The 14313-nt window shown below is 36.5% G+C and overlaps 1 protein-coding gene across 2 annotated transcripts in view; it reads left to right on the top strand.

The window, feature by feature from the left end:
- The window catches only part of BCKDHB (branched chain keto acid dehydrogenase E1 subunit beta), a 110488-nt gene extending 98221 nt beyond the window's left edge, over window positions 1-12267 (top strand). For both annotated transcript variants that reach the window (XM_053939009.1, XM_053939012.1), the window contains 2 exons: window positions 5735-5887; window positions 10757-12267. In XM_053939009.1, coding sequence (XP_053794984.1) covers window positions 5735-5875 — 141 coding nt within the window. In that variant the 3' untranslated portion in view covers window positions 5876-5887; window positions 10757-12267. The remainder of the gene's footprint in view (window positions 1-5734; window positions 5888-10756) is intronic.
- Window positions 12268-14313: the final 2046 nt, after the last annotated feature.

Genomic DNA, 14313 nt, shown 5'->3' with positions numbered 1-14313 from the left:
CTTGGAATATCCTATAGAATAACATAATTTGTAATGACTTTGCTGTAAGTTGGTTTGCTGCTATATAGAGGAACAACTTCTGTTCAAATAATTTTGTCATATTCTGCATATCTAACATTATTACCTAGGAAAAAATAGTATTTCTAGTATTTGTAGCAAAAAGGTGGCAAGTGATCGTCTAGCAGATCGCAATTAATTGTCAAAAACCTGACTTGCCAAAAGACATTTTTATGGTTCATTCAGGTTATGGCACATTCCATAACCTGGAAGTCATTCCACATCCTCTTGGGCGTATCTGTCTTGTGCCCTTTATTTTGTGGAGAAGAATTTTGCTGGCTGCTGTACCTCATACCCCAAACAGTGTAAATTATACATTTACTAGGAAGACCTTAATTCCTGTCTGTGTGTTCTTCTGAATTGACTATATTTCAATTCTAGACCTAGATTCTATCAGAATCAATTCAAGTGATGTAATATTTTCATAGAAAGTCTTTGTCTTTTTTGCATAAAACAAGATGAGTTGTGAAGAAATACAATTTACTTTTTATTCATTTTGCTCCTTGTTGAAAATATAATTATTTGACATAAATAAAATTTTGAGTTTGTTTGGTTTGTGGTTTTTTTTTGTTTGTTTGGTATTGTAAATGCCTTGGGAATGCAGTGCTGATTTCTTTGTGCAGTTCTGCCACCAAGACAACTCAGCCACTGACCAAGGCTCTATTTCCAAGAGCTTCAAGTTAATGCTCATGCTGTCAGTGTTTGTTGGAGTGGTTCTGTTGTTAACTTGATAAGGAAAATTTAACAGACCATACCAGTTGTGTATTGGGTTATTAAAGGTTGTTCCATTCATTTTTGAAGCTGGCTGAAATGAAATTCGAAAGCACTCTTCAAGCCGGTGTATGAATTGTTCATTTTATGTTATAATACTTTATCTTTTTATAGAATAAATTTGACTTTTTCTATAAGTACTGTTTTATGTGATTTATTACTGCAAAGACAATATTTGCAGTTAATTGCTTTTTAATGGTAACAAGGCAATGAATTACACAGAACAGACCTTTTCCCCCCTAAATTTTTCTTTGTTTTATAAATACTGAAGTATTTTGTAAGTAAAAGTATCATTTCTTTTGGCAATTGCAAAATAAATAATTTTAGCAGCTATTTTTCTGTATTTGACAAGATATTAATTACATAAATTCAAAGAATCGATAACATAAAATGGATCATTATTAATCTGTGCTAAGTTATAAATATATAGTCTTAAATTGATTTGAAAAGGAGAAAAATATTTGATAGAAGTTAAAAGTTTACAACATACATCTGCAGAGTTCTCTGGGGAAAAATTGTGTCATAGTTGTAACTATCAGGAAAAGATTTATAAAAGTACTTTAAGACAAAAATGGCTAGGCTGTTGGAAAAAAAAAAAGTTCCTCTAAAGAAAGAATATATAGATCGCTCTCTCTACTCATATCTCAACTTGAAAATAGCCTGTGGGTGCATTGTATAGTACTTATGTAGCTCATAGAAGTGACTGTTCATGGGAATGTGACTTATATTTGTTGTCAAAGCAAATTGTGTTCAAAATGTGTAGCATTTGGTGCTTGCAGCTGTAAAGGAAAGTACTGTACTACGATCGAGAAGCATATGACAGCTGAAGACGCTTGACTTTTCTGTTACGGAAAGTAGGTTTTTAAAATAAAACATTATTTTTAAGCAGAAACCAAGAAAAAGATGTTTAGTCTTTATTTAGTGTCGGCTTTAGTGCATGAAATCCACATTTTATAAAATGAGATTTGATTGACAACATCTTTGGAAAGCTTCTTTTGAAAATCTAAGCTATGAGTTAAATAACAGATTTTATTGTAAATGAGATTACCATGTTCATTATTAACCTATAGTAGGTTTCATCTTATTTTTACAATAATAGGTAATTTACAGTTGAAAATCTGTATGTGGAAGTAATAGATAATATAGATGTAACAATCAAAAAAAAAGTGATCTGAAATAAATTTTCTTAACTGTTTAAGTCCCACACTTTAGCTTATGGCAACAGCATAAATACATCTGAATAAAAATCCAGAATAGAAAGTGAAACTCTGATGCAGAACTCTGAAAAGTTCTTTAATTAAATATGTGGGTTTTAAAATTTTAAAATCTGTATATGAGATGGCAAAATTCAGAGTTCTAATTGACAGAACAAACCACAATTTAATTAAAGCTTTGCAACCTGCAATTCATTTGCAAATGAATTCCTGAGTCTAAATTTTATTGTTATTGTCAGCCAAAAGATGAGTACTCCAGCATGAAGAATGTTCCTACCATTTGCCTTGTGTAATGGACTTTGTTTAGTCTTCTTTTTATTATAATAGCTATAATACCAAAATAAACATTAAGAGTTCTGTCTAACTCTTCTTATTCATATTAGCCTTTAATACAAACTTTTTGATTATCATCCTTCAGAAAGTAAATTCCTGTATTGAAAAAGGAGTTGTAAAATCACCAGTCTCATGTAGTAGCCATCTGGCATTCTAGTAGCTGTTATTTTTTGGGGTACTTGTAGTGTTGCAGAATAAAAATAATGTGGGAGAGACTCTGAGGACATAAAATGTTGCAGAAATAATTTATTTTTCCAGGAAAGTTTTCTCACTTAGGAAGTATTCTATGCACAACAGAAATGAAAAATAAAATTAAAAAAAATCCTGTTTATGGATTTTAATCCTTGCCAGCTACGGGGGAAAAATGAAATAGATCCAAAAAATAAAGAAATTATAATGGGGGAAAGATTGAGTTTGAATTGGTCTGATTTGCTGGGTATGCATTAAATAGTCTCATTTACCAGTACTTACTTACCAAAGTGTTTGCATTTGAAGGTCTGTTTACTGTGACTGTGGAATTTTAGAGATTCCCTTCAGACGAAGGACAGTCTGGAGCACAAAAATTCTTTTATCTTCTTCTTGACCAGATGCCTGAAAGCACTTCCTCCAAACGGCAGATGAGATTGCTTTATTTTTCCATACATTGCAGATGGATGAGTAATATTTTCTTTCAGTAATGCCCAATAATGAACTTGATTCTATATTTTATCCTTTTTGTACAACTGTATATCTCTGTAAATGTCTGCAGTTCTCACTCAAAGATTTTAAAGAGTTTTTAACTCAGAACCCTGATTTAGCAATGAGTACCTGAATCTGATAAAAGTGTACTTTAAAATAAAGCTAAAATAAACTTGGATAAGGTTTCCTATATTAGCATACTAGGATATTGTGATCTGGGGAAATAGATTTAGTGTACCACATACTGGAGGATCTATTTCACATACAATTATGCAACATCCAGCAAATCCTTGGTTTTAGCTCCTATTCTAAAAATCAAGGCATGTGATGGTTTTAAAGTGTTGCATTTGACTGATTGCTGTGAATTTCAAGAACAGATTTTTACTGGGACCTGTGCTCTTAAGTTGTTTTGAAAAGTCTTAATAAGAGTGTATTAAGCATGAAATGTTGAAACAGAATTATGTGACCAATTATAGGCCTTTATATCCTAATATAATAATATATTTTCCAGAAAGCTTTGAGTGAAAATCAGGCAAATGAAGGAAAATTGGCAAAGGTTGTGTTGAATAACTGAGGCTAGAATTTGGCCTCTGCAGTTAGGAAGCAGGGCAAGAAGAACAGCAATTTAATGTTTTGTTAGACTTTTTTTTTACATTAAGAAAAGTTTAGATAGATTGAACTAATAACTATAGCTGTTGGTTTCGTAAACACTTTTCTAACAAAATAATAATTTTTGACTTTATTGAATTTTGCAAGTTATGGATATCCTGCTAATAGAGTATGACTTTTTCATACAGGTTTTCAAAACTAAACATTTTACACTGAATCAGAAATCCCATGCCGACTACTTTACTTCCAAAAGCATTTAACTTTAAAGTTTTTTCCTAACGTCTTTCCTGGAGAGATATCAGTTTGTTTAAACAGTCTGTCTTCTAGATAGTGGTCTGTGTTAGATACTTGAAAAGAGCACTATGGGACTGGGAGGCTGTAGGAGGCTGCAGGTCTAGAATATACTTCCATGCTTTGTTGTAATGCAACTGACAGGTGCATTGGGCAGTCAGTTTTGGGATGGTCCCAAATCTGTTGCCTTGTCTTATTGGTCAGTTACAACATGGGAATCAAGGTCTCTTTAGTATCAAAATTGCCCTTGCCAGCAGGTCAGAGTAGGACATCATGATCTACCTCATGGACAGATAAAGGATTTATTACACTCTACTTTCCAGTATTTTGTATTAGTGTGAATCTTTTGCTTTGCAAAGAAAAGAATGCTTGGGAATGGAGCTCAAAAATATTTATATTGTTTGCCTATATCTTTTACCTCAGACCTACTCAGACTGTGAAGTTTCTAGGTAAATTAATGCACTATTAAGTGCAATTGATACTGTGTGCAAGACTTTTTACTTCGGTTCATTGTCCAGAAAAACCCACTTCACAATGCTGTGAAGGTTGTGATCTCAGTGTGTTACCAGTGCCTTCTATACTGCCAAATATTGTGATGTATAGAAAGCACAGTAAGTAGAGTTAGGCTGCCATGGACTGCAAGGCAACATGCATTCAAAACAGTTCATCAGTCTGAAAAAATACTTGGCGCTCGTTTGTAGAAAAGCATTTTAACTTTTCCTTAAAGCTTTTGTAGAAACGCTTTTTAACTATTTTCCCTGTGGGCCTGGCAGAAAAGGACTGGTAGATAATACTTCATCTTCCATTTTGCTGAGCCAAGTACAGGGGAAGTTGGCCAGGATTTCTCAGTTGCTACACTCCATAAAGGAGAGACCAGGAGGAGACATGTTTTATCACTTCATTTGTCTGCTTTGGAAAGCAAATGCCTATACTAAAGATATGGGGAGAAAAGGGAGCTGATGATTAGCTTCAACATCAGTTTGGTCTGGCTAAGTTATTTCTACATCCACTTCGCGCAGATTTTTGCGGTCCATGCCATCATTCTGGTACTTGAGAATAATAAGATGGAAACCCCACTATTTATTTGGTTATTAAGGCTGATAATGTTACATATTTACAGGTTACTTTCAAATTAATGTGGCATTTGTAATATTTTGTGCCGTTCTAGGTCAAGTAACGAAACTCTCAGAGTCATTATCAAATCTGATCTCCAAGTAGAACACAAATTGTGGGGGAGTTGAGTATAGCATGGATTTGACTCAAAGGTTGGAGATATGCAAATCCACTTACTTTTCCCAACTGCTTAATCTTAAACAGAGCCTTAATAATCTAAGAGTTCAAAGAAGTTTGAATATGATGTTCCTTTATCCAACAAATAAAATGCACTTTTTGATTATATAATTTTTCTATATGTTTAAAAGTGGCACAGGAAAGAGACTCTTACTCCTTTGCTGCTAAAATATGTGTTTCTTGGCAACAGTTGTCTGAATGTATAGCAGATGTACTAAATATAATCTGCCTATGATTTAATGCATCACACATGCAGAGAATGAAAATAACATTAATACAATTTGTATTTTTAATAAGGACCTTTGTGCAAGAGGAAGCACTATTCCTTATAGTCATAACTATAAATTATGACTACTGATTCAGTGATATAAATAGAACTTCTGAGTTTCCAGGACTGTCAGTCTGGCAAAGTTCATATGACCCCAATTTGTGATGCAAGACTCCTGAAAAGAATGTCCTCACTAACATTTATTCTATATTTCTGTTAACAGGAGGAATGCTTTTTGAATTTGGAAGCTCCTATTGCAAGAGTATGTGGCTATGACACTCCCTTCCCTCACATCTTTGAGCCTTTCTACATCCCAGACAAGTGGAAATGCTATGATGCTCTTCGAAGAATGATTAACTACTGAGCAGTAGTACAGGTGAGAAATAACATCTTGTACTGACAGGTTACCTGCAAGGGTTCTGACAGGATTACTGCAAGGTTTGGGCCTATAGTACTACTTGTTTATTTAATTAATTAATTTATTTTAAAATTATTTATTTGATTTATTAGTTTATTTAGTTATTTATAATAAGAATTGCCTCTTATGGCTTTGGGCCTTCAGTCTTAAAGGTGTCTGAATATTTTTGAGTACTGCCATTGAAATCAGTGTTTAAAATTAATAATTTCGCTTAATCAATTTGAAAATTAAGTGTCTTGAATCCTGAGAAGTGAAAAGAGTATAAAGTGAGGGGTGAAAGGAATACTTATGCAGAGATTATATCTTCATCCCTATTAGAATACTCAAGAGTTACTTCATAGGCAAACCATAGTGTTAAATTTAAAAATTTTTCACTCCTCAGGGTGGCCTGTAATCCTGCAACATACAAATAACACCCAATTTTTACTCTGAATATTGGCTCTGTATTGTAAACATACAAACCATATTTTTCCAAACCGTTGGAAATACGCGAAGCATCTGTAGTGTCTTACAGTTCTGTTGAAGTACTACTATTTAATATTTATTATAAAAATAATTTTTCTTTATGGTCTTCAATGTGATTTGATCATGCTTGAAGATTTCTATTTGCAGAGCACAAAGACTGAAGTAATACATATTTCTGTGTCTGTTACAGTCTATAACATCTTTTGTCTCATTATACTATAAGTAACATTTGACTGTGGGGTGGGCTGATGAGGATTTAGAATTGTGCTTTGGGAGAACTTCTGGTCTATAATGACCAAAGTTTAACAGTTTAGAAAATGTGTTAACACAATGTATTCTGTTTCCTTTAACTGAACAAAGTAACCTAGTTTTTGAGATACAGTCTTGATGGATCTTGTACATGGGAAATGGAAAGAAGAAAACAGTAGAATCTGTAATGGACAGGCAAGGGATTTTTAACTGTTGACATCAAAGACAGGAGGGCCAAGATGGGCTTTATATTAGGAACACCATCTTCTCTCTGTTTTACCTCTAAATTAAACTGTGAATTAAATTTAGAGCCATGGATAGAAGGTTACCAATACCATAATGTTAATTTCCTCTATATGCATAGTTACCTTCAGGAGACTTTGACATTCCACTCTGTTTCCCTCAATAGCAAATAGTGGAGTTTCTTTATGAGAAATGGGTTTGTGTGCAGTCTCCAAAAAATAATGTAGTTCTACTTTTCTCAAAGATCACTTGTTACTGACATACCAGAGCATTTCATAGAATCACAGAATATGTTGAATTGGAAGGGAGCCATTAGGATCACTGGGTCTAACTCTTGGCCCTGTGGAAGATACCCCAAGAGTCCCATCACCTGAGATTGTTGTCCAAATGCTTCTTGAACTCTCTCAGGCTTGGTGCTGTGATCACTCCTCTGAGGAGCCTGTCCCAATGCCCAGCCACCCTCTGGGTGAAGAACCTTTTCCTGATATCCAACCTAAACCTTCCCTGACTCAGCTTCATGCTGTTTTCTTTAGTCATGCCTTATCATGAGAGAGAAGAGATCAGTGCCTGCCCCTCCTCTTCCCCTCACAAGGAAGCTGTGACTGCAGTGAGGTCTCCCCTCAGTCTCCTCCAGGCTGAACAGACCAAGAGCCCTCAGCTGCTCCTCCCACAGCTTCCCCTCAAGGCCCTTCACCATCTTTGTTACCCTCCTTTGGACACTCGAATAGTTTCATGTCTTTCTTACATCATGGTGCCAAAACCTGCACATGGAACTCGAGGCAAGGCCACCCCAGTGCAGAGCAGAGCAGGACAATCCTCTCCCTTGCCTGGCTGACGATGCAGTTCTTAATGCACCTCATTTCCTTGGAATTAAAAGTAAAGCTATTTTCTGGCCTGTCATCTTTTTTGTAGAATATATAATCAGTACTCTCTTTTTTATAACAGTTCCCCTTGCCTTTGATCTGGGTTGAAGTAAACTCATTATTTATTTTCTTCTTTTGTTTGGCATCTCTGAAACAAGGGTAGGGTATCTTACCTAAGGAGAATTGGTTTGCTTGTATCTGTTCCTTGAGGCGAGTTACTGGGTCATGCTAGATAGCCTCTGATTTGCTACTTTTCAAAGGAAACCAAAGGATCAAATACTGTTACCTCTGTAAGAAAAGGGAGACAAACTGAGGACATTTGGTGGTTCAGAGACTTAGTTAATCCCCTGTTCCTCTATAGGATGGTAAAATGAGGGAGTATGAGCTGAAAAAATGGGTTCTGAGATTGCATCAAATTTACGCACAATCCAGTTTCGACACTGGAATTCCACACTAAACCTGGTCTAAAAAATTTGCCTGGATTTAGCATATCAAGGGGCAGGTTGATGAGGGGTTGTCTGAAAGACAGTGTCAAGACAGAGAAAACTCGTCTAACAAAACATCCAGATGTTAGGGCTCATAGTACCATATATTTTGGTTGGTGTGGCTAGATGTTAGTGTCACAGAATGAGCTGCTCAAAGTTTTTCTACGTTTTTCTATGAGAGAACATTAATGTGCCTTGTTGTAAGGCACATTTCAGGGGAGTATTCCCTAATTTTTCTGTCTGCTATGCATTGGTCTTACATACTTGACACAGCAGTTGCAACAGACCTCCATTCTGCTGTCGACTCCACAGAGTTTGCCTGTAAGGTAGCCCACTTATGTTTCTGAGAAATGGAAGGATTGCTCTTCATTTGCTTATTTTTGTATTCATGGTAACATTTGTTACTTGCCATTGGTATGGAGTGATGAAGTTATGTGTTCCAAACCATCTCATATGTTTTTCTAAGAAATGGTTATACAGTTGGTGTGAATTTGAGCACAGTCAGTCCTTCTGGATGTTAGGGAAGTTGGGCCCCTTCATGTCCTACTGTTGGAGAGACAGGGGAGCTAGGAGTTCCCTGTGGTGAAGAGGGGTGTGGGGATGGCTTTTAAGTTACAGAAATGGTCAAGCTGATGTTGTGGTTTAACCCCAACTGGCAACTCAGCCCCACACAGCCTCTCTCATTTCCCCCCAGTGGGATAGGAGAGAAAGAACTAGAAGAGTAAAAAAATCTGTGTGCTGTGGTTAATAATTTCTAAAGTTAGCATTATTATCTTAATGTACATATAGTTTTGTTCAGCCTATGTTGACAGCATCTCACACACAAGTAGTTGCTTAGCTTGAGTTTGTCAGTACAGATGGATTTCCTGCGTAAAGACAGTGTTTGTTAATGTCTCCTGTGTACCTCACCAGTGAGACAGGCAAGAGCAAAGTCTCTATCTTTCAGCAGCTTCTCAGTTATTAAAATTTGTAGCTATGTTAGGTATATGAGAAATAACTTCCAGGTAGGCAGCTGTGTTCGAGATAACTCTCTGTAGTTGGAAAACCGATAGAGATAAAAAAAGCAGTGAGATTAGGATGGATATACATTTCCTGGGTAAATGGAACAGTGTCTGGCTGTTTGATTGAGGAGGGGGAAAAAAAACCCTAAAAGAAGAAGCAGAAGATAGCCATGAAACCGAAGAAAATAGTTAAAAATTTTATAAAATATGCTCTTGTTCACAAATATATTGAGGGCTGACTGTAGCATAGAAATTGCAGGTATTTAAGTGCTTTTCTGTTATACTTTGCAGCTTTTGCTACCACATTTGCATATTTTGTTTTCTTGTCAGATTCTGAATTTTAAAGCTATTCCTTGCTAGGTTACAGTTTACCTCCATGAGAGTGTGTGTGTTCATGGGGAGCCATTGTTACTGTTACAAACTTAGTCTCTAAAAATGCAGAGTTATCACACTGAACTTCCTTCCAGAACTATTTTATAAGAAGTTTAATCTTGGTGCTTAAAGGTTAGGTGATGTTAGGGGATCTTAGGGGGCTTAAATTTATTTTTCTTTCCAAGCATGCATTTGAAATTGGTTGTGCTGGGAAACAGGAAGGAACCTGGAAGTACTTTAGTTAGTAATTGTGTCTTCCTTGCACTCCTGGCTGTTTGGCAGGGCTTCATACAGGTTAGCTTGAGAACAGGACAACTGTACTTCCTCTCCCTGTTTGATAAGTAAGATATGAGAGGCTGTGCAAGATCTTCTTAACCTAACAGCCAGTTTTTTTCAATACATAAGTCACAAATGTGGCAGGCTAGACTGCCTGCTTTTAATAAGTGCTATCTGTAACCCACTAGAATAAACAACCTCCAGAAGCTTGAGTAGGACACGACATTCCTGGTTTATAATCTTCTCCTTCTGGATGACAAAAATTGTACAGGTGGTCAGTGAATCATGTCTTACTTACAACAAGTGAGTAGTCCACATATAAGATACCACTCTACTAGAGCTATGAGTTAGCCTGTTAGTGTGGCTGCTGCAAGTCTATACTTGCATTCAGACATTGTTGAAAACTCATGCAAGATCAGTAATGAAATTATCTTTAAAAAAATCCCTGTAAACAGAAAAGGTGTTGACTATGGTTTCTTTAGCAGACCCCTCTTCTCTGTAACAGTAGAATGATAGTATATCTAGTAGAAAAAATACAAAACATTTGCTTAACATTCTAGAGTAGAGGGGAAGGTAGTTCATCATAAATTTCTTTGCGTAAATGGCAATAATGAGTGGTGTGTTGACTCTAGGTATCATTTGCATCATTTCTAATTTCTGTGGGTCTACCCTGGCAGCTTTAAAGATGTAAAATAGTATTTAATAAAAAATCAGTAAGTAATTCATAGTAATTTGGTTTAGTTCAAACACCTTGAAGTTAAGACATTATGAATTGAAGAACTAAGATTACCCTGGAGTGTGCTGTCTGTTTAATGTGCAGGTATTAGTTTCAGTCTTCAGATTTATAATTTATTTTGTCATCTTTTTCTGCAGAGCGGAGAAGAACAACAGGGAAATACAGAAGCTGCCTTCAAAACTCTTGACATTTTAATCAGATCTTTTGGGTTTGGAATTTACATAGCAGACTTTTCTTTTAACTCAGCTACCCTGAATGTTCATCTTGGCTATTCTTCAGCAAGTTCAAATTTTCCTTAATTACGAAATCAGTGATGGGCAGGTGATTGTTACAGTAAGTAGTTTCAGATGTACTTAAAGATATTCCAGATGTTGAATGAAAATTGCACATTGCCATGCTTCACTAGGTTACATCTAGACTTCACCGTGTAAATATTAGAAACAGAATTTTATTCAATAAAACATGTTATGCTCATGTTGTCTCTTAGTTTTGCTGTTGTTTTAGAAGAACCCAAAGAAGTTATTTGAATGTGACTCTGTTTTCAGAAAAACACAAATACCTTACACAGCCAGACCAACTTGTGTGATGGAGACCTGCTTTAACTGGTGGCAGCAGTGTTTTACTTGAGTGGCATCCTGCAAAATAGTCCCTAATACTGATTTCCCTTTCTGCAAGGGGAAGTTCACTGTTCTTGAGAGGGGAGCAGAGCTTTTTTTTTGTTTTGTTGCTGTGAGTGAGAGGCTTAATTGGTACATCTTTGCTGCAATATCTTTCCTTCTAGAATTGGAATGTGTTTGCTACTAAGCAGTTGTGCAGAAAGCAATTCCTCTTCTTTTTGCCTGCTTTGCTCTCCATACAAATCAGTCTCATGCTGCATTACTTCTTACCAAAGAGGGGGAGGAGTTGGGGATTTGAGGAGATGGATGTCAGTAGCCAGATAATCACATTTCTGTGATTATTCAGGAGGGCCTTTCTGAGAGAAAGAAGAACACCTTTGTACACAAACCTGCTCAGGACAATCCTCAGGGTGACAGCTGAAACACAGCAGGGAGGAACCTGAGGAGGAGGATAACTTCACATTCAGTACCAGTGGATCTATGGAAAGTGCTAAACTGTTATCTTTACAGGTCCTACCATTTTGTGTAAGATTCTGTCTTCACAGTTTGTGCATTTCCTAAAGAATTCCACACCTGATAATGAAGCTAGTTCTTAATGTATCCAATCAAAATGAGATTGTTGTGAAATTTTGTAAGTCTACTGTAAATGCCATGTATAGAACTTGTTTATTGTCTGAAATAAGACAGGTGCATGACATACTTTATATTTTTTTGCGCTGGATGAAAGCTATTTTGATCATATAAAGGAAAATTGTTTTAAAAATTTCTGTCTTTGTAAAATATTAATAGATATTTTAGTAACTGTCTCCTAAAAATGTACTGTTACTGTATTTCAAAGCATATAAAATAGATGCAATTATTGTACTGCCTTAGTAAAATGTTCTTTGGTAATTAATAGCCTTAATAAAATATACTTTGTATGTAGAGTTTTCACAGAAAAAAGTGATTTCTAATTTAGTGCAAAGCTTAAGGTCAAATTGCCTGTATTGAAATATGGAATAATATATTTCTTAATAAACATGTAGAAAATATTTGCTCTTAATGTGGACTGCTGCAATCTGGTTGAGGGGCAGGTTTCGTGTTTTCGGTGACTGGTGTTGTGTTGGTTTTAATAATATAAAAAATGGTTCCTTTCTCTTCTCTTTTGGGCAATAGAATATTTTTCCCTGGCAAACACGGATTAATGTTCTAAAATAGATGCTGCCTCCCAAAGCCTGCCTAGATGGCAGTATTCACTCACGTAACCTCTGCTCAAGGATGGAGGCTGTTTTAGTGTGTGTTATGGAAAAATGACTTACAGTGCTAAACTGGATGGGAAGGTGTATGCTGCTACATACAAATAACTGTTTCTTATTAGGTTTCCTAACAATAAAATCGAAAGACAAGTGATATTTTCTGGGTTTTAACCGCTTAGGTCTCCTAATTTTATTCTCAGATTTAACCTGGGCAATGATTGTTTCACTCTAAGTAACTCCTAAAGGAAAAAACGTGTCACTACTTCTTGCTGATAGTCCAGAAAAATAGTAATCTATCTAGTCATGCTCATTTAACACCAATTGCTGGAAATACTTATGGTACAAAGTTTATTGCTGGGTCCTGAGGTCTTCATTGAAAGGGTTGTCAAGTATTGGAACATCTCCAAGGAAATAGGGGAGTCACCATCCCTGGAGGTTTTTAAAAGATGTGTAGCTTTGGCATTAGGAGTATGGTTTAGTGGTGGACTTGGTTGTGCCAGGTTAATGGTTGAACTGGGATGATCTTAGAGGTCTTTTCTACACAGCCTTCATGGGACCCCAGATTTATTAACTGCAGATGAAAGATTTTTATCCTCTTCTGTCATCTAGCTCAATGAAGACTGTAGTGCCATAACAACCTCACCGTAATAAACAGTGTGCTGATTATGTAAAAATTTGATTTAAATCATTAGAGGTATTCTTCCTCGTGGAAGTGCATGTGTTTGTAAGAGGATTAGCCAGTAGTACATTCTCACTGCAGTAGCCAGGAGCCTTGACACAGTGACCTTCTGCTCCTATGGTCTGATAATCAATTCTGAGCCCATTAATCTTTCCAGACAGCTTTCTTGCTCCCATAGCTAAAACCCGGTGTTCCTGGTGCACTGGTATACTGCAGAAGCTCTGTTCCAGCCACATAACTTCAGAGGCAGCAACTGAAAGGAATCCATTCAGCAAGCTGGCAGAGATTGTTATCACAGCAGCTCATGGGGTTCAGTGAGCATTATATGTTCATAACAAAATAAGCTGACACAGTCTGTAAGCTCTGCCAGATTTCAGCAGACCTGAAATAAGGATGCAATTCTTTTGTAGCTCTTTTTCAGCTTTGCTGCTCTGCAAGATACACATTGATTAGATATGGGAGAGCTACAGCTGACTTCAGTATAAAACATGATTTTTAGAACTTGGTTCAGTTGCTTATACTTTGGCATCAAATACCATTTGAGACACCCTGGGGTATCCTGCATGGTCTCCACGTCTCCAGCTGCTGCTTCCATAGGTCCTATGTGGTATCTGCCAACCCCATGTGTATCTTGGGTGCCTCGGGGCATCTCAAATAGCATAGATGCTGGCATTCAGGCATCTAAATGGAGCCCTTTGTTTTCTGGAGCTTTGGATAGCTGATGTCTGACTATTTTTCTGTGAGCTTGCATAAAATGCCAGCACTGAGATCGGTGCATTCCTTGACTTTCCAAATAAATTGCTCAAATCCTCAGTATGTACATAAGGTGGGATACATGAGGTTGTGTGTGAAAGAAAATATCATCTCCTAGGTGATGGGCTGACACTGCACTGGACTGTTAGTTCCTCAAGGAGAATAATTTAGAGCAAAACCCCAGCATTGGAACTGTTACCTGGCTGGAGTTGGTTGCCACAAGTCACAAGGTTTCTGATGATTATCTGAAGATAACATGTGGGGAGGATCTGGTTCTATTTCAGCAAAACCATGAGGAATAGGAGTGAGTTAATGGGAGATGAGTTCCCTTACTTTCTGTAGGCTCTGTGTGGGATTCAACTCAAGATTAAGCCACAAAAATGTGTCTAGATCTAGATGTGTATGGCTGA

The sequence above is a fragment of the Vidua chalybeata genome, chromosome 3 (genome assembly GCF_026979565.1).
Source record: "Vidua chalybeata isolate OUT-0048 chromosome 3, bVidCha1 merged haplotype, whole genome shotgun sequence".
NCBI classification, from domain to species: domain Eukaryota; kingdom Metazoa; phylum Chordata; class Aves; order Passeriformes; family Viduidae; genus Vidua; species Vidua chalybeata.
The sequence above is the reverse complement of the archived record's forward strand: the minus strand, read 5'-3'. Positions and strand labels throughout refer to the sequence as shown.